A 24,194-nucleotide genomic window follows, 5' to 3' on the forward strand; every position below is an offset into this window, starting at 1 on the left:
TTATTAGCTCAACTGCAGGAGGCTGATACACTAAACCAGTTCACATCATATTACTGTACCCCTCGTCTGTTTATTTATTATCTCAACTGCAGGAGGCTGATACACTAAACCAGTTCACATCTTATTACTGTACCCCTCGTCTGTTTATTTATTTATTATCTCAACTGCAGGAGGCTGATACACTAAACCAGTTCACATCATATTACCCACACTCTGTTTATTGTTTAATACCATGACAATTTTATAAAAATAAAATATTTATCAGAAAGCACAGTAGGCTATAGGTTTTTCTCGTGATACTTTAAAATGCAGTATTTACTGTAAGGTATTTTGCATTTCATTTTGATTTGAAAAATAGAAATAAATAAAATGTTACACTAGGCAACAGATACATATACCAAAATGTTCAATGATACATACACAAAAAAGTCAAAAGACTTATTTCTGTTGTAGTCCACAAGTACTGTAGGCCTACAAAAGGTTGTTGAGTGAGGAGACACTCCAGGTAAGTCTATAATTCAGTACAACGTGTGAGAATAATTTATCGTAATCTGTGTGTAATTGGATTCAGGCTTATCAACACACATGACCATTTAAAACAATCCTGCTAATCCCTATTCTTCTCAGCCACCTGCAGACAGTGTAGCCACACAGCACAGGGCTAACCAGCACAGTGAGCTGAAGAGAGACACTTCCAGCTCTTTGAGGAGCTATAGCATATAGACACACAGCAACTGAAAAATGGCAGCCGTGGACAAAGACGTGGCTGAGAAGTTTCTGGACAGCAACCCTGACTTCGCCAAGCAGTACTATGATACCAAGTTCCGCCCGAAGGTCATCTCGGACCTTTTCAAAGACAACACGACTTCCCAGGTGAACACCAGCAGCTTCCACGAGCTGAGCACAGTGGAGGAGAGTGAGATCATATTTGACATGGTCAGAGACCTGCAGGACAACATCCAGATGGAGAAGGCTATCTTCAACTTCATGAAACACCTCAGCTTCATGATACGGTCAGAGAAGATGAGCCTGTTCATGTACCGGATGCGTAACGGCACTGCCGAGCTGGCCACGAGACTCTTCAACGTGCACAAGGACGCAACCTTGGAGGAGTGCCTGGTCCAGCCAGACAGTGAGATAGTCTTTCCCATGGACATCGGCATTGTGGGCCATGTGGCCACCACCAAGAAGACTGTCAACATACCAGATGTCTCAGAGGTAAACATACAAAGCTATAGATCATTGAGGAGAAATCTTGCACTTAAAAGTTCACATTCCCAATAGCGGTATGGCCACTACAGTTTACCTGCCCGTTTGTGTTACCTTATCAAGTGGTCATGTTTATTCCATGAAATTCATTTCCAGTGAAGAAATGAGAACACTGACTGTAGCACTCCAGTCAGATTCAGACGCACAGGCCTAGTGTCCTTCTGCCTCTAGAGGGCAGCAGAAGACCATCCTATTTGTGATTCTACTGCCAGGTCAATCTTACTAGAGCCAATTCATTTGACATTTGGAAGTGATTGCCAAGCTTATTTTCATACTTAACATGTTTGTCACTCTACTCCGTATCCTCACTGTTGGGTCGGGCTTGCAAGGTAAACATTTCACTGTACTTGGCAATGTGACAAATTAGACTTGAACTTGAAAACAGTGGATGGCCATCACTGCCAATACCTGTATATTAAATGATTTGACCTAAAACGAATACATTTATTCTGTTTTCATATAAAACCATGTACGGATTTTTATTATAGTTACATTCCTATTATCCAGTAGACTTTCTTTATACAGACACATCTTTAATCTTGTTATTCACTTGACCAAATACTACAAACGTTCACTGATAAAATATCCTTATGCCAAATACCACAAATGCTCACTGATAAAATATCCTTATACCAAATATCACAAACTCTCTGATAAAATATCCTTATACCAAATACCACAAACTCTCACTGATAAAATATCCTTATACCAAATATCACAAACTCTCACTGATAAAATATCCTTATACCACAAACACTCACTGATAAAATATCCTTATACCAAATACCACAAACTCTCACTGATAAAATATCCTTTACCAAAATAATACAGAGTAGTACAGCCAAAGTATCATCATGATTAAAAAATGTTTCCTATCATAGTCCTGCTCATAGTCCTGCTCATAGTTCTGCTCATATGTAGCAGTGTGTGGTAAAGGGAGACATATGACTCATATCAAGGATTACAGAGTCCAACCACTGACGGAGACTGTCAGATCACTCTAGTTGCCTGGATTTTTTTAATGGTAATTAGGGAGAGGATGGATCGAGCTCTGGGTCTTTCTTTTCCCTAGTGAAAGGCAGAGCCACCATTACTGCGATATGTAAGTGTGGTGTGGGATTACGGCAAGGCAGTCCCCTCCCCCGCCGGTCGGTAATGCAAGCAGGCAGGGCTGCTGGGTGTTACTCGGCCTGCAGGGGATAAAGCCTTTAATCTCAGCTGAATTAGAGCGATCCTGGATTATTTCTAAAGGTCATAGCACAAAGCCATTTTCCTCAAGTCAGCGGAATAACAAGAGAACTCACCTTTATTCTATTTAGTGTTGACCTGTAATGTCCTTTCTCCTTTAATCGACATGTTTTAATCATGATACATATTCCCCAGTCAAGAATAGCCCACAATGACACAGAGATCAAACCATTCTTAGCGTTAGATGATATGTTAGGCAGTGAATTCATCTATTCTTGGATTAATATGAAACTCAGTCTCCACAAAAGCATATTCTGTTTTTAACAATGAGCAAGTTCCCCTCCCCTTAGTAGTGTTCTGAAAGATAGTTTTTAGATAATCAAATAATAATTGACCTTTTATTAACTTTGGGACTACATTTCTGCTGTCCCCTATGGGAGAATCGTTTTTGGTTCCAGGTACAACCCTCTCAGGAAAGGGTTCTACATGGAACCCAAAAGGGTTTATTCAAAGGGTTCTCCTATGGGGACAACCAAAGAACCATTTTTGGTTCCATATAGCACCTTTTGTTGTGTAGAGTTTCACTGTGATGTGCAAGTTGGATGATCTCATCAATGTATTTATGGTCAAAAGTGTCAATTTACAACACATTGACAGATGTTTGTTTATAAATTCTAAATACTTTTCTGTGGTTTTTCCTCCAGAGCAGCCACTACAGTGACTTTGTGGACCAGATCCAAGAATACCAGACCAAGAGTGTCTTGGCTACCCCCATCATGAACGGCAAGGACATGGTGGCTGTTATGATGGCTGTGAACAAGATTGGAGCTCCACACTTCACTAAGCAGGATGAGGAGGTAACCTATCCCTAACCTCTAACCTCCATCCCTAACCTCTCCTCCCTTCAGTTATACTGAACGTAGATGTTTCTGCAACAGACTCTGTTGAAGTATCTCAACTTTGCCAACCTGATCCTAAGAGTGTTCCATTTGAGCTACCTTCACAACTGTGAGACCAGAAGAGGACAGGTAAGACCTCTCTTGATTTTATTGATGATGAGGCCTGCTTATATTTTAGAAATTACATATTTTTCCCTGCTACGACTGTGCTGTCTCTGACATCTCCCACCCTCTAGGTCCTGCTCTGGTCTGCCAGCAAAGTGTTTGAGGAGATGACAGACATTGAGAGACAGTTCCACAAGGCCCTCTATACCATCAGGGAGTTCCTTAACTGTGAACGTTACTCTGTTGGCCTCCTGGACATGACCAAGACTAAGGTGAGGTCGGACATGAATCTCAGCATGCTAATGCTCAGGAACCACTCACCATTATCTAGTCATGTTCAGTTGACCTTTTGTTATGTTTAATTCAACATGTTGAATTTATGTGGGTTAATATGTTCCCCTTGTATTTTAGAGGGATTGAATTAAATAACCCTGTGTGTTGCAGGAATTCTATGACCTTTGGCCTGTGCTAATGGGAGAGGTGCCTCAATACGACGGACCCAAGACTCCTGATGGCAGAGTGAGTGACTGGTGACTTAACAGGCAACAGTCAAATGACCTGGACAGATCAGAGCCAACTCAAACATGAATAATGGTAATATGTGTAATTTGATACGTTATCAGTATTCAATCTCATTCCAATTACATGTAACTCATTTTTCTCCAGGAAATAAACTTCTACAAAGTGATTGACTACATTTTACATGGAAAAGAGGAGATCAAAGTTTTACCGTGAGTCATTTCATCAATGATGTGGAAAATGGAATTATATCATCTTATAATGTATGTGCTGCTTTTACACCCTTATATTATACAGAAACTTTTAGGTGCATACATTACTGCATTTGATTTGGTACTTTTTAAAATAGTAATAGTATAAAATCTCCATCTCCCCCTGTCCTTGTCAGCAACCCTGCTCCGGACCACTGGGCTCTGGTCAGTGGCCTGCCCACCTACGTGGCTAAGGAGGGACTGGTGAGCTGGGAATCCTTCCCTTCCTAAATGAAGGATGAATGCGTCCGAAATTGCACCCTTTTCACTATATAGCACACTACTTTGACCAGGGCCCAAAGGGACTATAGGGTGCCATTTTGTATGCAGCCCATATCTTCCCTTCCCTGTATGCGGTATTCATGGGCAGCACACAACCAGAAAGCCATTAGAGTTTATTATGCAGCTGTCAAACACACACAGCCTGGAAATGAAATGTGCTCTTGCACTGAAATGATGGATAATTGCAATTTTGTGGACATTGTAACTAATCATGCAGTGCTTTTCCATCTGAGCGAGCGTGATCATCCTCTCCTCTCTTCCCTCTTTCCTCTTCTCCCCTCCAGATCTGTAACATTATGAACGCGGCACAAGATGACTTCTTCAGCTTCCAAGTAAGATCCGTTCTCCATGATTAGCTCAGTGCTGTTGAACGCACAAATTAAACAAATCTCATCTCTGCTACTGAAGGGGTTAGTGTCCTGTGGCCAAGTGGACTTCCATTATGGTAGACAGGCCTAGACACAATTCAAATAGATTAATCCTGCTATTTCCAACACTGAGGCAAAGACTTACCCATACAAATGACTGTAAATATTAGTAGTCAAGTCATGCACTGCTGTGAATTAACACATTCAAAGGCAAGTATGACAGGTTTAAGTCAACAAATATTGTTTTTGTAATGCTATGAACCTATTGCAAAGTCATTGACGTCAGGTGGTTCCTGTTTCCTTGTCCTGTTCAGAAAGGGCCCGTGGATAGCTCCGGCTGGATCATTAAGAACGTCCTGTCCCTCCCCATCGTGAATAAGAAAGAGGAAATAGTCGCAGTAGCCACCTTCTACAACAGGAAAGATGGGAAACCCTTTGATGAGCAGGATGAAACTCTGATGGAGGTATGCTACTGTAAAGTCCAGAGCTGCTGCGAATGAGGGGGAGGTAGAGAGAGACAGCACTGAGTCCAGTGATGCTGCTAATGAGGAGGAGGTAGAGAGGGAGAGCACTGAGTCCAGAGTTGTTGCTACTGAGGGGAAGGTAAAGAGAGACAGCATTGAGTCCGGAGCTGCTGCTACTGAGGGGGAGGTAGAGAGCGACAGCACTGTGTAACTGCTGTATAAATAAACAGCCCATTGGCAGTATCTGCATTGTTTATTGGATGAGGGCTGAGAGTTAAAGCTCCTTTTGGATGAGGGCTGAGAGTTAAAACGCCTTTTGGATGAGGGCTGAGAGTTAAAGCTCCTTTTGGATGAGGGCTGAGAGTTAAAGCTCCTTTTGGATGAGGGTTGAGAGTTAAAGCTCCTTTTGGATGAGGGCTAAGAGTTAAAGCTCCTTTTGGATGAAAGCTGAGAGTTAGAGCTACTTCTGGATGAGGGCTGAGAGTTAAAGCTCCTTTTGGATGAGGGCTGAGAGTTAAAGCTCCTTTTGGATGAGGGCTGAGAGTTAAAGCTCCTTTTGGATGAGGGCTGAGAGTTAAAGCTCCTTTTGGATGAGGGCTGAGAGTTAAAGCTCCTTTTGGATGAGGGCTGAGAGTTAAAGCTACTTCTGGATGAGGGCTGAGAGTTAAAGCTACTTCTAGATGAGAGATGAGAGTTAAAGCTACTTCTGGATGAGGGCTGAGAGTTAAGGTTCCTAGATGAGGGCTGAGAGTTAAAGCTTCTTCTGGATGCAGACTGAGAGTTAATGCCCCTTCTTGCTGCAGCAACAGGAGGTGTGAATTGTTATGTGGATTATAATTAATGAACATTTTGTAAGGGTTGGTCAACTTTTTGGAAATTACAAACATTAGAAGCCTTTTTAAAACTCAAATACATTCCAAGTTTTCATTTCCTGCTGTGCAGAAAAATTCTCAGCAACAAAATAGTGATCAAATGAAGATCCTACATCTGTACTCTCATCCACTCTTGCATTTGAGATAGTGCCAGTTAACACATAATACAACTTCATAGGGCCTTTTCAGATACTTATCAATAACATTGTCAGTTACAGTAATCTATTCTAAATGATAGCTTGTACCACATCCCCCTCTCAATACCATTTGATAGTGTCTGTGTATACTGAGTGTATACTTATCATGTTGACCAAGGACTGAAATACAATAGTTAACTCTTTCTCTGGTCATGGCAGTCTCTCACCCAGTTCCTTGGCTGGTCTGTGCTCAACACAGACACCTATGACAAGTGGAACAAGCTGGAGAACAGGAAGGACATCTTCCAGGACATGGTGCTGTACCACATCAAGTGCAGGACGGATGAGACCCAGAATGTATTGGTGGGTAAAGTAACAGTATTCATACACAGCAGATGAAAAGTGCATTTATAACATGGGAAAAAAGCCTGTCATACTGGATATTAGGTAGTCAGTCAATAGTGGAACGCTAGTTACCATCTGTGAGATTTAGACAGAGAGCTATTTACTGAGAAATAACCAAGGTTTTCCAGGAAATTCAGAAATAGATTGATATAGTGCTGTTTCATCCAAGGTGAACACTGATGTTGTGCTTTGCTTTTAGAATACCAGGGATAGGTATGGAAAGGAACCACATGAGTGTGAGGAGGTGGAACTGGAAGCAATCCTGGTAAACAACTATTCTAACTAAAATATATTTTCTACTTGCCTCTTGTGTCGGCTGACTGGCTGACTGGCTGGCTGGTTGGCTGGCTGGCTGGTTGAGTGACTGGCTGGTTGAGTGACTGGCTGACTGGCTGGCTGGCTGGCTGGCTGGTTGAGTGACTGGCTAGCTGCCTTGGTAGACCACATAATGCATTTTGTTTCCCTGTCTCCATACAGTCGGAAGTTCTACCACCCTCTTCCAAGTCGGAGCTCTTTGAGTTTCACTTCTGTGACTTTGAGCACAGTCATCTAGACCTGGTCAAGTTAGGCATTAAGATGTACTATGAGTTGGGAGTGGTGGACAAGTTCCACGTCCCCCGTGAGGTGAGACATCACTGATGAAGAAGCATCTTGGCAAGAGACATGTGGCCCACACTATTGCCAAGTCATGTGTTCCATTTAGAGAACACATAAAGCAGTGTGTTATAAAGCAAGGCTGCACAATTAAGGCTTAACAATTGCATGAGTAACATTTAATAACTACATCATGACAGTTTATGTTAGTTATAGATAATTATTATATACTCTCCTAATGTACAACATGTATAACATAGTGTGCCAAAAACCATCTAACTGTTGAGAGCTATCTGGTCTGTAACAATGCCTATCCTATATGTGTCTCTCAGACCCTCACCAGGTTCTGTTACTCCCTCAGTAAGGGCTACAGGCAGATCACCTACCACAACTGGAGTCATGGCTTCAACGTGGGCCAGACCATGTTCACTCTGCTCATGGTGAGTACCTCAAATGGCACCCTATTCCCTATATAGTGCACTACCTTTGACCAGAGCCCTATGAGCCCCGATCAAAATGAGTACACTATATAGGGAATAGGGCGCCCTTTGGGATGCAGACAAACTTATATTACACAAACCCTCAGGAATAAACACTTCACCTACAATACCTTGCACTGACACCATGGATGATACCATGACAGTTGATACATGTAATATATCTTAAAGCTGTGGTGGCCAGGTGATGTATCTTTACACTGATACCCTCCTCACCTGTCATGTAATGAGTCCTCCAAGTGTGACCCTTCCTTTCTCTGCATTGTTCCTTCCTACACTGGTGTAAAGTACTTAAGTAAATATACTTTAAAATACTCCTTAAGTCATTTTTCGGGGTATCTGTACTTTACTACTTTTGACTACTTTTATTTTTACTCCACTACATTCCTAAAGAAAATAATGTACTTTTTACTCCATACATTATCCCTGACACCCAAAAGAACATTTTGAATGCTTAGCAGGACAGGAAAATGGTCCAATTCATGCACTTATCCCTGGTCATCCTGACTACCTCTGATCTGGCGGACTCACTAAACATACATGCTTCGTTTGTAAATGATGTCTGAGTGTTGGAGTGTGCCCCTGGCTTTACGGAAATAAAAAAACAAGAAAATGGTTTGCTTAATATAAGGAATTTGAAATCATTAATACTTTTACTTTTGTTACTTAAGTATATTTTAGCAATTACATTTACTTTTGATACTTAAGTGTATTTAAAACCAAATACTTTTAAGACTTTTGCTCAAGTTGTATTTTACTGGGTGACTTTCACTTTTACTTGAGTCATTTTCTATTAAGGTATCTTAACTTTTACAAAAGTATGACAATTGGGTACTTTTTCCACCGCTGCTTTCCTATAATCACAGTGAACTCTTCAGACGTAGAGTAACATAACTCACAGCGGAAGGAGGAGCAGGGAGGGGGGTCAGGCTCATTATCAGCAGTCCTGCTCTGCGTGGCTGTGTGGCTCAGCTCGGTCCACGCTTTATTGCTTCTAATGAGGCCTCCAGAGCCAGCCATCTCCATAGGAGCAGTAGGGGAGAGGGGACTTAGTAAGAGGCTCATGTTTGGCTCCATATAGCCCCTGGTGGAAGCCCCATGAATCCTGGACCCTAACCTAATTTCCTGTATCATTAGACATGTGACCAAACCTAACTTCCTGTATTATTGCATTAGACAGGTGACCTGAAGCGTTATTACACAGAGCTAGAGACCATGGCCATGGTAACAGCCGGCTTATGCCACGATGTCGACCACAGAGGCACCAACAACCTCTACCAGATGAAGTAAGGGAATGACTGGGGTTACATTTTTTTTGTTGCTTTCTTTCAAATACTGTTTAATTTGAGCCTGTCTAAAGTACCAAAAGGGCGGGTTATACGCCAGGTAAGCTCAATCAATCATAGCTTATGTGTTTGAAGGTAAACAAAGACTATTATAACCCAGATATGCTGCCAACAGTGATACCTGGAAAGTTGTAGAAACATCAACATTAGCCATTACTTACTAATCTATTTTTTTCCTCTTCCTCCTCCTGTGTTTGTCAGGTCTGGAAACCCTCTCGCAAAGCTCCACGGCTCTTCCATCCTGGAGAGACACCATCTGGAGACTGGGAAGACCCTGCTGAGAGACCCTGTGAGTGGGGTTGCTTCCCAAATGGCACCCTATTCCCTACATAGTCACCATGGGCTGAAATTGGCCAGTGGGTGGTTTTATTTAGACCCCCCCCAAAATGTTTTCTGAGCAATAAATGAAATAAAAATAATTATAATTTTCTGACATGGAATAACACCAGGACATCAGCTCCAAGTGATTTTAATTTTGGAAATCTGTTCCCAAGTATTACAACGCATAATATAGATATCTACACTGAGTATACAAAACATTAAGAACACCTTCTCTTTCCATGACATAGACTGACCAGGTGAATCCAGGTGAAAGCTATGATCCCTTATTGATGTCACTTGTTAAGTATACTTCAATCAGTGTAGATGAAAGGGAGGAGACAGGTTAAAGATGTATTTTTAAGCCTAGAGTCAATTGAAACATGAATTGTGTCTGTGTGCCATTCAGAGGGTGAATGGGAAAGACAAAAAATGTAAGTGTCTTTGAACAGGTATGGTAGTAGGTGCCAGGCGCACCGGTTTGTGTCAGGAACTGCAACGCTGCAGGGTTTTTCACACTCAACAGATTCCCGTGTTTATCAAGAATGGTCCACCACCCAAAGGACATCCAGCCAACTTGACACAACTGTGGGAAGCATTGAAGTCAACCTGGGCCAGCATCCCTGTGGAACACTTTTGACAACTTGTAGAGTCCATGTCCCAATAAATTGAGACTGTTCTGTTGGCAAAAGGGGGTGCAACTCAATATTAGAAAGGTGTTCCTAATGTTTGATGTACTCAGTGTGTGTGATCGTATATAAATGTAAGCAAGGTTTGAAATTATTATGTTTTAGTCAAGTATGACATCTGTTTGGGCTTCTTGCAGTCAATTTTCAGTCTACAATTATTTGTAATTATGTTCCGGCCCCCGGACCATGCCCTCAGCCAAATGTAGTTGATGATCCCTGCTCTAGAAGTTCTGACCTGAGAGGGGTTGGTTTCTCCCTTGGAGAAGTCATACTGTGAATGATGCAGTTCTGATGGCACAGAAAGTGCCTGGGAGAATCTGCCCACCAGCAATCCTATAATTAGGCAACCTTTCAATGTTCACATTATCACCAACCATGAACTGTGGCAGGCAGCAGCTTCACATGTTTGTTATTTGTTAATCATACATTTGATTTACTATACATCTTTGTTGGTATTTGCGAATTCAACAGTACATGTTAAATATGAATATGTTATCATATTCAAATATATCTATGTTGATATCTGTTTATCTGTTTCAGGCCTTAAATATTTATCAGAATCTCAGTCGTGCTCAGCACGAGCATGTCATTCATCTGATGGACATCGCCATCATCGCCACTGACCTTGCTCTCTACTTTAAGTGAGTAGCTACTGTCCAACTGTTGTACAGTGCCTTCAGAAAGTATACACACCCCTTGACTTTTAACAAATTTCGTTGTTACAGCCTGAATTTAAAATCGAGGAAGCCTGTACAGACTAAAATATATTCCAAAATGAATACTGCAAAGGAATTAAATTTTTGTCCTTGTGGCAAAGAAATTAACTTTATGTTTGGGTTAAATCTAACACAACACATCACTGAGTACTACTCTCCATATTTTCAAGCATGGTGGTGGCTGCATCATGTTATGGGTATGCTTGTCATTGGCAGGTACTGGGAAGTTTTTCAGCGTAAAAAAAATATGGAATGGAGCTGAGCACAGGCAAAATCCTAGAGGAAAAATACAGTGCCTTGCAAAGATATCTATCCCCCTTGGCGTTTTTCCTATTTTATTGCAAACCCAACACCTCTCATCACCCCGAGAACATGTTTTTCATCAGCAGGGACTGGGAAACTGGTCAGAATTGAAGGAATGATGGATGGCACTAAATACAGGGAAATCCTTGAGGAAACCCTGTTTCAGTCTTCCAGAGATTTGAGACTGGGATGGAGGTTCACCTTCCAGCAGGACAATGACCCTAAGCATACTGCTAAAGCAACACTCGAGTGGATTAAGGGGAAACATTTAAATGTCTTAGAATGTCAAAGCCCAGACCTCAATCTAATTAAGAATCTGTGGTATGACTTATAGATTGCTGTACATCAGCAGAACCCATCCAACTTGAAGGAGCTGGAGCAGTTTTGACTTGAAGAATGGGCAAAAATCCCAGTGGCTAGATGTGTCAAGTTTATAGAGACATACCCCAAGAGGCTTGAAGCTGTAATTGCTGCAAAAGGGGGCTCTAACTAGTATTGACTTTGGGGGGGTGAATAGTTATGCATGCTCAAGTTTTTTTTGTCTTATTTCTTGTTTGTTTCACAATCAAAAATATTTTGCATCTTCAAAGTGGTAGGCATGTTGTGTAAATCAAATGATACAAACCCCCCAAAAATCCATTTTAATTTCAGGTTGTAAGGCAACACAATAGGAAAAATGCCTAGGGGGTGAATACTTTCGCAAGCCACTGTACCTATGGCAAGGCTTGAAAATGGCAGTCTAGCAATGATCAACAACCAACTTGACGGAGCTAGAACATTTTTGAAAATAATAATGAGGAAATATTGCACAATCCAGGTGTGTAAAGCTCTTAGAGACTTACCCGGGAAGACTCAAAGCTGTAATCACTGCCAAAGGTGTTCCTAACATGTTTTGACTCAGCGGGGTTAATACTTATCTAATTAAGATACAGTTGTGTTTTATTTTTCATACATGAAGACACATATATATCCTCTACTTTGACAGAGTACTTTAAATGTTAATCCCACTTTGTAACACAATAAAAAGTGAAGAAATCCAAGGGGTGTTAATACTTATGAAAAGGCACATGAGTACATGAGAGCATAGAGATTGTGAAGTGATTGTTTTAAATGTATGTAGTTCTGGGTTTGAGCTGTTCTTAACTATTAATGTTCTGTATTACAGTTGAAGTTGGAAGTTTACATTCACCTTAGCCAAATAAATTGAAACTCACTTTTTCACAATTCCTGACATTATCTGTCTTACGTCAGTTAAAATAAAGGGGTGATCCTAAGAGTGTGAAATGTCAGAATAATAGTAGAGAGAATGATTTACTTGTATTTCTTTCATCACGTTCCCAGAGGGTTAGAAGTTTACATACACTCAATTAGTCGTTGGTAGCATTGCCTTTAAATTGTTTAACTTGGGTCAAACGTTTCGGGTAGCATTCCACAAGCGTCCCATCATAAGTTGGGTGAATTTTGGTCCATTCCTCCTGACAGAGCTGGTGTAACTGAGTCAGGTTTGTAGGCCTCCTTGCTCGCACACACTTTTTCAGTTCTGTAGATACATTTTCTGTAGAATTGAGGTCAGGGCTTTGTGATGGCCACTCCAATACTTTGACTTTGTTGTCCTTAAGCCATTTTGCCACAACTTTGGAAGTATGCTTGGGTCATTGTTCATTTGGAAGACCCATTTGCGACCAAGCTTTAACATCCTGATTGATGTCTTGAGATATTGCTTCAATATATCCACATAATTTCCCGTCCTCATGATGCCATCTATTTTGTGAAGTGCACCAGTCCCTCCTGCAGCAAAGCACCCCCACAACATGATGCTGCCACCCCGTGCTCCACGGTTGGGATGGTGTTCTTCGGCTTGCAAGCATCCCCCTTTTTCCTCCAAACATAACAATGGTCATTATGGCCAAACAGTTCTATTTTTGTTTCATCAGACCAAAGGACATTTCTCCAAAAAGTACGATCTTTGTCCCCATGTGCAGTTGCAAACTGTAGACTGGCTTTTTTATGGCAGTTTTAGAGCTGTGGCTTCTTCCTTGCTGAGCGGCCTTTCAGGTTATGTCGATATAGGACTCGTTTTACTGTGGATATAGATACTTTTGTACCTGTTTCCTCCAGCATCTTCACAAGGTCCTTTGCTGTTTTTCTGGGACTGATTTGCACTTTTCGCACTAAAGTACGTTCATCTCTAGGAGACAGAACGCGTCTCCTTCCTGAGCAGTATGACGGCTGCGTGGTCCCACGGTGTTAATACTTGTGTACTATTGTTTGTACAGATGAACGTGGTATCTTCAGGCATTTAGAAATTGCTCCCAAGGATGAACCAGACTTTTGGAGGTCAACAATTTTTTTCTGAGGTATTGGCTGATTTCTTTTCCTTTTCCCATGATGTCAAGCAAAGAGGCACTGAGTTTGAAGGTAGGCCTTGAAATACATCCACAGTTACACCTCCAACTGACTCAAATTTTGTCAATTAGCCTAGCAGAAGCTTCTAAAGCCATGACATAATTTTCTGGAATTTTCCAAGCTGTTTAAAGGCACAGTCAACTTAGTGTGTGTAAACTTCTTACCCACTGGAATTGTGATACAGTGAAATAATCTGTCTGTAAACAATTGTTGGAAAAATTACTTGTGTCATGCACAAAGTAGATGTCCTAACCGACTTGCCAAAACTATAGTTTGTTAACAAGACATTTGTAGATTGGTTGAAAAATGAGTTTTAATGACTCCAACCTAAGTGAATGTAAACCTCCGACTTCAACTGTATGTAATGTTTCATGTTCTGTGAAGACCCCAGGAAAAGTAGCTGCTGCTTTCGCAACAGCTAATGGGGATCCTAATAACATACCAATACCAAATGGCACCCTATTCCCTACATTGTGCACTACTTGTGATCAGCCTGGTCAAAAGTAGTGCGCTATATAAGGAATAGGGTGCCATTTGGGAGGCATACTGTTTCATGGTAACTGAGGATGATTTCCTCCTGTCTCTAGGAAAAGAACCATGTTCCAGAAGATCGTGGACCAATCGAAGACCTATGAGTCCTGGGATGAGTGGACCAAGTACATGACGCAGCAGACCACTCGCAAGGAGATAGTCATGTAGGTGAATTCCATAGGAGAGTTGTAGGTCTAGGCATATGAGGGTAGTAATTGCCCTGTGGAGGAAACTATGGAGGTCTTTGTAAGATTTCACTTTTCAAACGTAACAGGGCAGAAACTAAGTCAAAACTAAGACAAGACAGGACAGACACTAAGACAAAACTAAGACAAGACAGGACAGACAATAAGACACATATAATCTATGGAGGTCTTTACAGGTCCAAGACTATATTAGACTTCAACACAATCTGTAAAAAATGATGGGTTCACTAAGTTGTGGAGAAAATAATTATACTCCTGTCACAACTGATTTTCTGGCTGACCTTCGAACGATCTGGCCTTAATGGCCATGTACTCCGGGCACAGCCAGAAGAGGACTGGCCACCCCTCAGAGCCTGGTTCCTCTCAAGGATTCTTCCTAGGTTCACGCCTTTCTAGGGAGTTTTTCCTAGCCACCGGGTTCTACATCTGCGTTGCTTGCGCTTTGGGGTTTTTGTCAGTTTGTGACATCTGCTGATGTAAAAAGGGTTTTATAAATAAATGTGATTGATTTGATTGATACTCACACTATCTGTCCTCTACATACACAGGGCTATGATGATGACGGCCTGCGATCTGTCTGCTATTGCCAAACCATGGGACATCCAGAGCAAGGTAACACAGATGTCTGAAGAATTAAGTTGTGCTGCGTTTCTCATAATGACACAGCATCTTAGAACATGTGGCTTTCAGCAGTCCACATTGAAAACAGAAGAGGATATGAGAGGAATAGCAATTAGTATGGAATACCATTTCTGTAATGGCATTTTTCTTGTAAGCTCTAGATTGCATCAGAAGCAGACCTTTCATACTACAGTATCTATTAAACGTTATAGAATATTTCTGTTGAGGCAAGCAAGCACCAACTCACATCAGTGCAAATGTACTCTTGTTGCTATGGACATCATCATTCTGTAAGTTTCATAATGTTGGTCTGTGAGTGTTGTGTATGACCATTCCTGTGTGGGCCTGCAGGTGGCGCTGTCTGTGGCTGCAGAGTTCTGGGAGCAGGGTGACCTGGAGAGGACTGTACTGGAACAGCAGCCTATTGTAAGAACTGAATGGGAGACTGGAGGAGGAGAAAGAGAAAGAGAGAGGAGAGGGGGTGAGAGGGAGAGAGGGGGGAGAGGGTGAGAGAGAGAAAAAGAGAGCAAGAGAGAGAGGGGGGAGAGAGAGAAAGGGAGGGAGACAGGGAGAGAGATGGAGAGTGAGAGAGAGGGAAAGAGAAAGGGGGGGAGAGAGAGAAAAGGGGAGAGTTCCCATAGGGCATGTGGTGATGTCTATTATGTCGCGTGGTGATTCAGATGTGGTCACTACAGCCGAGTCAACTGACACACCATTTTACCCAGCAAGATCCCTAGGAGTATAACAGCATTTGTGTCAGAACAGGAAAATGTAGTTTAGGTTCATTTGATTGCTTTAGCTGGAGTCAAGCAGAGACAAGTTTTAGTACATTTGCTCTACTAATCCCATGATCCCCCCCCCCAGCCCATGATGGACAGGACTAAATCAGCTGATCTTCCTAAGATGCAGTGTGGTTTCATCGATTTTGTCTGTGCTTTTGTGTACAAGGTGAGTCCTTGTGTCTCTATCATAAATAAATAACTGGTAGTTGGCACTGGATACCAAGTAACTTACACTTTCCACCTCCTCCCCATCTCCCCCCACCTCCTCTAGGAGTTCTCCCGTTTCCATGTGGAGATCACTCCCATGCTGGACCGGCTGCTGAACAACAGGAAGGAGTGGAATGCTCTGAAGGAGATACACGAAGCTAAGCTGGCTGCTCTGGAGGAGGCCAAGACAGTCAAGGAGGAAGTAGCTGTTGCAGCCACCGCAGTCAAGCAGGGTAACGCACGCACACACACACATTAAGAGATACGCCACACTTCCTCTTTAGACATTTTATTTTTAACCTTTATTTAACTTGGCAAGTCAGTTAAGAACAAATTCATATTTACAATGACGGCCTACCCTGGCCAAACCCGGACAATACTGGGCCAATTGTGCACGGCCCTATGGGACTCCCAATCAAGGCCAGTTGTGATACAGCCTGGAATCAAACCAGGGTCTATAGTGACACCTCTAGCACTGAGATGCAGTGCCTTAGACCACTGCGCCACTCAGGAAACATGGTGGAAACAACACTGAACAAAAATATAAATGTAACATGCAACAATTTCTAAGATTTTACTGAGTTACAGTTCATATAAGGAAATCAGTCAATTGAAATAAATCCATTATAGCCTCATCTATGGATTTCACATGACTAGGAATACAGATATGCATATGTTAGTCACAGATACCTTAAAAAAAGGTTTGATCTGTTGTTGATTGTGGCCTGTGGAATGTTGTCCCACTCCTCTTCAATGGCTGTGTGAAGTTTATTGATATTGGAAGGGAACTTGAACACACTGTCATACACATTGATCCGGAGCATCCAAAACATGCTCAATGGGTGACATGTCTGATGAGTATGCAGGCCAACTGGGACATTTTCAGCTACCAGGAATTGTGTACAGATCCTTGTGACTTGGAGCCGTGCATTATCATGCTGAAACATGAGGTGATGGCGGCGGATGAATGGCACGACAATGGGCCTCAGGATCTCGTCACGGTATCTCTGTGCATTCATATTGCCATCAATAAAATGCAATTGTGTTCTTTGTCCGTAGCTTATGCCTGCCCATACCATAACCCCATTGCCACCATAGGCACTCTGTTTACAAAATTGACATCAGCAAACCTTCTCTGTGTGCCAGTGGCCATCAAAGGTGATAATTTGTCAAGTGAAGTTGGTTACGACGCTGAACTGCAGTCAGGTCAAGACCCTGGTGAGGACGACGAGCACGCAGATGAGCTTACCTGAGACAGTTTCTGACAGTTTGTGCAGAAATTCTTCAGTTGTGCAAACCCACAGTTTCATCAGTTGTCCGGGTAGCTGGTCTCAGACGATCCCGCAGGTGAAGCAGTCGGATGTGGAGGTCCTGGGTTGGCCTGGTTACAAGTGGTCTGCGTTTGTGAAGCCGTTTGGAGGCGGCTTATGGTAGAGAAATTAACATTCAATTATCTGGCAAGAGCTCTGGTGGACATTCCTGCAGTCAGCATGCCAATTGCTCGCTCCCTCAAAATATGAGACATCTGTGGGACATTGTGTTGTGTGACAAAACTACACATTTTAGAGTGGCCTTTTATTGTGTAATGATCATGCTGTTTAATCAGCTTCTTGATATGCCACACCTGTCAGGTGGATGGATTATCTTGGAAAAGGAGAAATGCTCACTAACAGGGATGTAAACACATTTGAGCACAACATTTTAGAGAAATAAGCTTTTTGTGCGTATGGAACATTTCTGGGATCTTTACATGTTGCTTTTATGTTTCTTCAGTGTACTAAGAGCATGTCTCTTTGGGGACAGGCAAAACCCTAGAGGAAAACACTGCAGATCTCTATTTGAAAAAATGTATAGTTTAAGCTCTGGGGCTCATTCAACTTTATAAATGTGAGATCAGGATCTATATTCATAAAGTGTCTCAGAGTAGTAGTGCTGATCTAGGATCAGTTTTCCCTTTTAGATCATAATTAATAAGATTATATAGACAGGGAGAACCTGATCCTAGATCAGCACGTCTACTCTGTGACGCTTTGTGAATATGGACCCTGTACTCTAAACCTGTGTTGTTCCCTCTCTCACACAGCGAGTGCAGCCGAAGCAGCCCCCCAGTCAAAGACCTGTGTTGTCAACTAGACTAGAGAGATCCCAGTCCTGGACCAAAGTGACTGCACCAAGACAGGAGTTTTACGTCCCTGTACCCGATATTGGTCTACTAGAGCTGGTTAGCATTAGCCTAGCGTAGCCTTACAGTATGCTGAACTTGATTCGGTTAGCATTAACTTAGTATACCCTTACAGTATACATAACTAGAGTGGGTTAGCATTAACTTAGTATGGCCTTGCAGTATACTGCACTGTGCTGTACATTGACCTATAAATGGTACCAAGCCAGAGGATCCACAGGATGAAGCAGTTCGTGGACAAATTCAAACACAGCCTATTCCTGTGCAATGAATGTAAATATTTAGGTATTTTATTGGAATTTATCATGTACTTACACACTTGTTAATTTGGCAATGTGAAATTGACTTCCTTAGAAATACGGAATTCAGTTAGCAAAAAAAGGTTGGGTATCATTTCCATAGGCTTAACATACACTGTATTCTGAAAGTATTCAGACCCCTTGACTTTTTCCACATGTTGTTATGTTACAGCTTTATTCTAAAATGTATAAAATGACATGTTTTCCTCATTAATCTACACACAATAACCTATAATGTAAAAACAGGCTTTTAGAAATAAAAAAACAGAAATAACTTATTTACATAAGAATTCAGACCCTTTGCTATGAGACTCAAAATTGAGCTCAGGTGCATCCTGTTTCCATTGATCATCCTTGACATGTTTCTACAACTTGATTGGAGTCCACCTGTGGTAAATTCAATTGATTGGACAGGATTTGGAAAGGCACACACCTGTCTATGTAAGGTCCCACAGTTGACAGTGCATGTCACAGCAAAAACCAAGCCATGAGGTCAAAGGAATTGTCCATAGAGCACCGAGACAGGATTATGTCGAAGCACATATCTGGAGAAGGGTACCAAAAAATGTCTGCAGCATCGAAGGTCCCCAAGAACACAGTGGCCTCCATCATTCTTAAATGGAAGATGTTTGGAACCCCCAAGACTCTTCCTAGAGCTGTCCGCCCGGCCAAACTGAGCAATCGGGGGAGAAGATCCTTGGTCAGGGAGGTGACCAATAACCCGATGGTCACTCTGACAGAGCTCCAGAGTTCCTCTGTAGAGATGGGAGAACCTTCCAGAAGGACAACCATCTCTGCAGCACTCCACAAATCAGGACTTTATGGTAGAGTGGCCAGACAGAAGCCACTCCTCAGTAAAAAGCACATGACAACCCGCTTGGAGTTTTCCAAAAGGCACATTAAGACTGTCAGACCGCTCTATTTGGGACAAGTCTCTGAATGTCCTTGAGTGGCCCAGCCAGAGCCCGGACTTCAACCCGATCAACATCTCTGGAGGGACCTGAAAATAGCTGTGCAGCGACACTTCCCATCCAACCTGACAGAGCTTGAGAGGATCTGTAGAGAAGAATGGGAGAAACTGCCCAAATACAGGTGTGCCAAACTTGTAGCGTCATACCAAAGAAGACTCGAGGCTGTAATCGCTGCCAAAGGCACTTAAATAAAGTACTGAGTAAAGTGTCTGAAAACTTATGTATGTAACGACGGTCGTCAGGAATGAACCAAGGCGCAGCGGGTTGAGTGCTCATAATTAACTTTTTTTAATGAAAACACTTATACAAACAAAACAAAACGATGGACGACGAATACAGACTTGAAGGCAAACGACAGCAATTCAAGTGACAACCTCCCACAAATTACAAACACAAACACACCCTAATATATAGGACTCTCAATCAAAGGCAACTAGACAACACCTGCCTTCAATTGAGAGTCCACACCCCAATTAACTAAACATAGAAACAGACTAACTAGAAAGAACATAGACTAACAGAGCAGTGACCAAAAAACCCCGGAATACATAAATCAACTACCCTCTACATAATACACACACCCCGAACCACATAAACCAAATACCCTCTGCCACATCCTGACCAGCCTACACTAACAAACTAACCCTCATACTGGTCAGAACGTGACAATGTAAATGTTATATTTCATTTTTTTTAAATTTAATACAGTTTTTGCTTTGTCATTATGAGGTATTGTATGTAGATTGATGAGGGGGAAAAAAACATTTTATCCATTTTAGAATAAGGCTGTAATGTAACAAAATGTGGAAAAAGTCAAAGGGTCTGAATACTTTCTGAATGCACTGTATGTGTACAGTAGTATCCTATCCTTGAATTCAGCAGTGTATCCCTATATTTAAATTGATATAGATGTGTATCCTATGCTACCCTATCCTATTGTTATTAATAATGTAAATAAACCGGTAATTCAACTCTGCATTGCTCCCTCACTGCAGAATTAAGTCCACAGCATCAGCATCCCCCTCATGATATAGTGAGTGTTACAGTGTGTGTACAAGGTGTGTGTGTTAACTATCCCACTGGGGTCATACATAACAGTCTTACAAAACACAGAAAGATGCCCGACCTAAATGAGCGCGGAGAATGAGATACTGATTGGCAGAGGGAATCAGAGGGGGCGGGCTTTCCTTTACTGTAGCGGAGAGCCGTGCATCACCACTACACAACACATTAGTAAACATAGGTAAGCACTGTGCTGAACACTGTGCTGAGCACCGCACTGACCTGGCTGCCTCTCTCTCTCTGTTTAACCAATAGGGGAGTGCTGCAGTCAGGGTTGGCCCTACAGGGCTGTGGTGCTCAGTGAGGCTCCTACTGTCTCGTAGCCGCATAGAGGCTGAGGCTGCAGGGGGATGAGAGACAGCCAGTTAGAGAGCATCACACTGACATGAATCACAGGCAGGCTGAGTGGAAAACTGGCCAGTGGCTCCTTAAGAGACACCATTAATGGGGAAGTCTTAATCAGTCAGTGCGTCCGTCTGTTAGGCTAGCTAGATACGTCCCCTTAGCAAGGATAACTGAGGACACAGACACTGTATACTAAGCGACCCCCCCCTTCCAAACCACTGCATCAAAACAACAAATTATAGAATCATACCAAATATGCTTGTGTCACATGTGATGTTTCTCTTTGTAGAAAGCAGGGGGAAAAGGATGATATTGCTTTGCTGTGTAAGCCTTTCAATAGAGAAATCCCCTTTTCTTGCTTTCATGTGTTGTCATTACTGATTACTGTAGGTGAGAATGTGCAGCCTAGTATGGAGCCCTGCTACAAAGTCAGGCACTGCATGTGTACGTTCTGAATATGCGCCACAGAAAGAAAGATGAAGATATTAAACTAGTTGAACTAATGATGTTGTGTGTTGTCTCATTCTTGTGGTGTACTGTAACACCACATCATAGTGCCACAGCGAAAGTTGACCTGACAAGATCTCCTCCACTCCATGTACTACATGTACACCATACCAACCACTGACACATCAACGAATGCACAATTCATGCAATGTCCAAACCTTGACGTTGTTCATTAGGATTTTATTTTTGGGAGGCAAATCAATGAATATGTACTTTTTACAGTATATGAGGAACATTTCTACAGTTTAATAATGTAAACAATCTCTGAAGAGAAATGTATTCAGTTTAAAAGGAAGCCATAGTCTATTTACATGAATTAAAATAGAATTTATAACATCAGATAATTTCCCCTATAGATAAATGTATCTATGAAACTAGATTTTAACAATTCAAAAATACTGAAATGCATTTTGTCTCTACATTCTCAACACATAGGAAATCACACAAAACAGAAAAAGACATCCAAACTAAGTGGCGTATAAATAAAAAAGAATAAACGCAAAGTACAACAAACATATGTAAAAATATAAAATCTTACTAGTATTTACCATTTACCAAAAACTAAGTTAAAAAATGATTTTTATAGTCATTAGATGTAAATAGAACAAAAAACTAGAAATAAAAAATAAAAACACAAAACAAACAATGTATGCCCTTTTCTGTCTGTTTTTCTTCCACCAAAGACCCACACACAGCTAGCTAGATTGTGACAGTTTGCAGCACCCGAAGTAACCATTTACATCATGTTCCCATCTGTCTGCCTAAGATACAAAAAAACATCGGTACACACGACTAGTAGTAGTGCAGACAATCATTTACATCCAGAATACACTGATCCGTGGCGATTCAATGGCCTATATAGGACCAGTATGGCAAGCATTTTCTGTCCATAGGGCGTTTTATTAACGTGGTGGGGAGTTTAAAGATACAATATTTTCCAATTAAATGAAATATGTACACTACATGTGTAACTTAAATATGTACACTACATGACCAAAAGTATGTGGACACCTACACATCAAACATCTCATTCCAAAATCATGGGTATTAATATGGAGTTGGTCCCCTCTTTGCTGCTATAACTGCCTCCACTCTTCTGGATGTTGGAACTTGCTTCCATTCAGCCACAAAAGCATTAGTAAGGTTGGGCACTGATGTTGGGCAATTAGGCCTGGCTCACATACGGCGTTCCAATTCATCCCAAAGGTATTCGATGGGGTTGAGGTCAGGGCTCTGTACAAGCCAGTAATTTTCTTCCACACTGATCTCAACAAACCATTTCTGTCTGGACTTCGCTTTGTACACAGGGGCATTGTCATGCTGAAACAGGAAAGGGCCTTCCCCAAACTGTTGCCACAAATTTGGAAGCACAGAATTGTCTAGAATGTCATTGTATACTGTAACGTTAAGCTTTCCATTCACTGGAACTAAGGGTTCTAGCCAGAACCATGAAAAACAGCCCCAGACCATTATTCCTCCGCCACCAAACTTTACAGTTGGCACTATGCATTGGGGCAGGTAGCGTTCTCCTGGCATCCGCCAAACCCAGATTTGTCCGTCGTCGCTTAGCATTGCGCATCTTAGGCTTGTGTGCGGCTGCTCGGCCATGGAAACCCATTTCATGAAACTCCCAACGAATAGTCAGCTATAATTGTGCTGACGTTGCTTCCCGAAGCTGTTTGGAACTTGGTAGTGACTGTTGCCACCGAGGACAGACAATTTTTGTGTGCTACGCGATTCAGCACTCAGCTGTCCCGTTCTATGAGCTTGTGAGGCCTACCACTTTGCGGCTGAGCCGTTGTTGGTCCTAGACATTTCCACTTCACAATAACAGCACTTAAAGTTGACCAGAGCAGCTCTAGCAGGGCAGAAATTTGATGAACTGACTTGTTGGAAAAATGGCATCCTATGATGGTGCCACATTGAAAGTAACTGAGCTCTTCAGTATGGGCCATTCTACTGCCAATGTTTGTCTATGGAGATCGCATGGCTGTGTGCTTGATTTTATACACCTGTCAGCAATGGGTGTGGCTGAAATAGCTGAATCTACTAAATTGAAGGATTGTCCACATACTTTTGTATATGTCGTGTATTTGTGTGGGCCATGTAGTTGGATTATGACATTTAGAAAATCAACCTGACGAGGCACTCCAAATTAAATTTCAAGCCAACATCAAATATAGTTTTTGGTCAATTTGCCTCAAGTTTATTTCTTGCTATTTTCTGAAATGAAAATAGGAAAGAAAGTATTGCATTCTGTTCTGATGAGGGTTCCCTTTGGAAGGAGTTCAATTTGGATCATCTCTCAATCTAACAAATCCTAGATGATAGCAGGCTAGTAGTTGAAATGTGTCGAAGTGCTCTGAAACACTGAGGAAAATGGTCAACATCAAAGTTTTCAATAAGAAAGTATATAATCATCTAAATATCTACACAAACACAAATATATATTCATATGTATATACAGTACATTCAGAAAGTATTCAGAACTTCCCTTTTTTCCACATTTTGTTATGTTACAGACTTATTCTAAAATGAATTAAATAGTTTTCTTCTTCATCAATCTACACACAATACCCCATAATGACAAAGCAAAAACAGTTTGACATTTTAGCACAATTCTAAAAATAAATAAAGAATATCACATTTACATAAGTATTCAGACCCTTTAATCAGCTCCTTGTTGAAGCACCTTTGGCAGCGATTACTGCCTCGGGTCTTCTTGGGCATGACGCTACAAGCTTGGCACACCTGTATTTTGGGAGTTTCTCCCATACTTCTATGCAGATCCTCTCAAGCTCTGTCAGGTTGGATGGGGAGCAAGCGGCACAGCTATTTTCAGGTCTCTCCAGA

The 24,194-nt window shown here is 41.7% G+C and overlaps 1 protein-coding gene across 1 annotated transcript; it reads left to right on the top strand.

Moving 5' to 3' along the window:
* Positions 1-641: 641 nt before the first annotated feature.
* pde6a (phosphodiesterase 6A, cGMP-specific, rod, alpha) lies at positions 642-18,588 on the top strand. The gene is made up of 22 exons (XM_029771413.1): positions 642-1,218; positions 3,162-3,314; positions 3,396-3,485; positions 3,593-3,733; positions 3,906-3,980; positions 4,128-4,192; positions 4,369-4,435; positions 4,798-4,845; positions 5,196-5,345; positions 6,574-6,717; positions 6,959-7,024; positions 7,237-7,383; positions 7,686-7,793; positions 9,027-9,136; positions 9,398-9,485; positions 10,744-10,844; positions 14,216-14,323; positions 14,914-14,977; positions 15,338-15,412; positions 15,851-15,934; positions 16,040-16,208; positions 18,059-18,588. The coding sequence occupies exons 1-22, from the start codon at positions 742-744 to the stop codon at positions 18,106-18,108; spliced, it is 2,580 nt and encodes an 859-aa protein (XP_029627273.1). The 5' UTR covers positions 642-741; the 3' UTR covers positions 18,109-18,588.
* Positions 18,589-24,194: the final 5,606 nt, after the last annotated feature.

This window comes from Salmo trutta, chromosome 13, assembly GCF_901001165.1.
Source record: "Salmo trutta chromosome 13, fSalTru1.1, whole genome shotgun sequence".
Classification (NCBI taxonomy): domain Eukaryota; kingdom Metazoa; phylum Chordata; class Actinopteri; order Salmoniformes; family Salmonidae; genus Salmo; species Salmo trutta.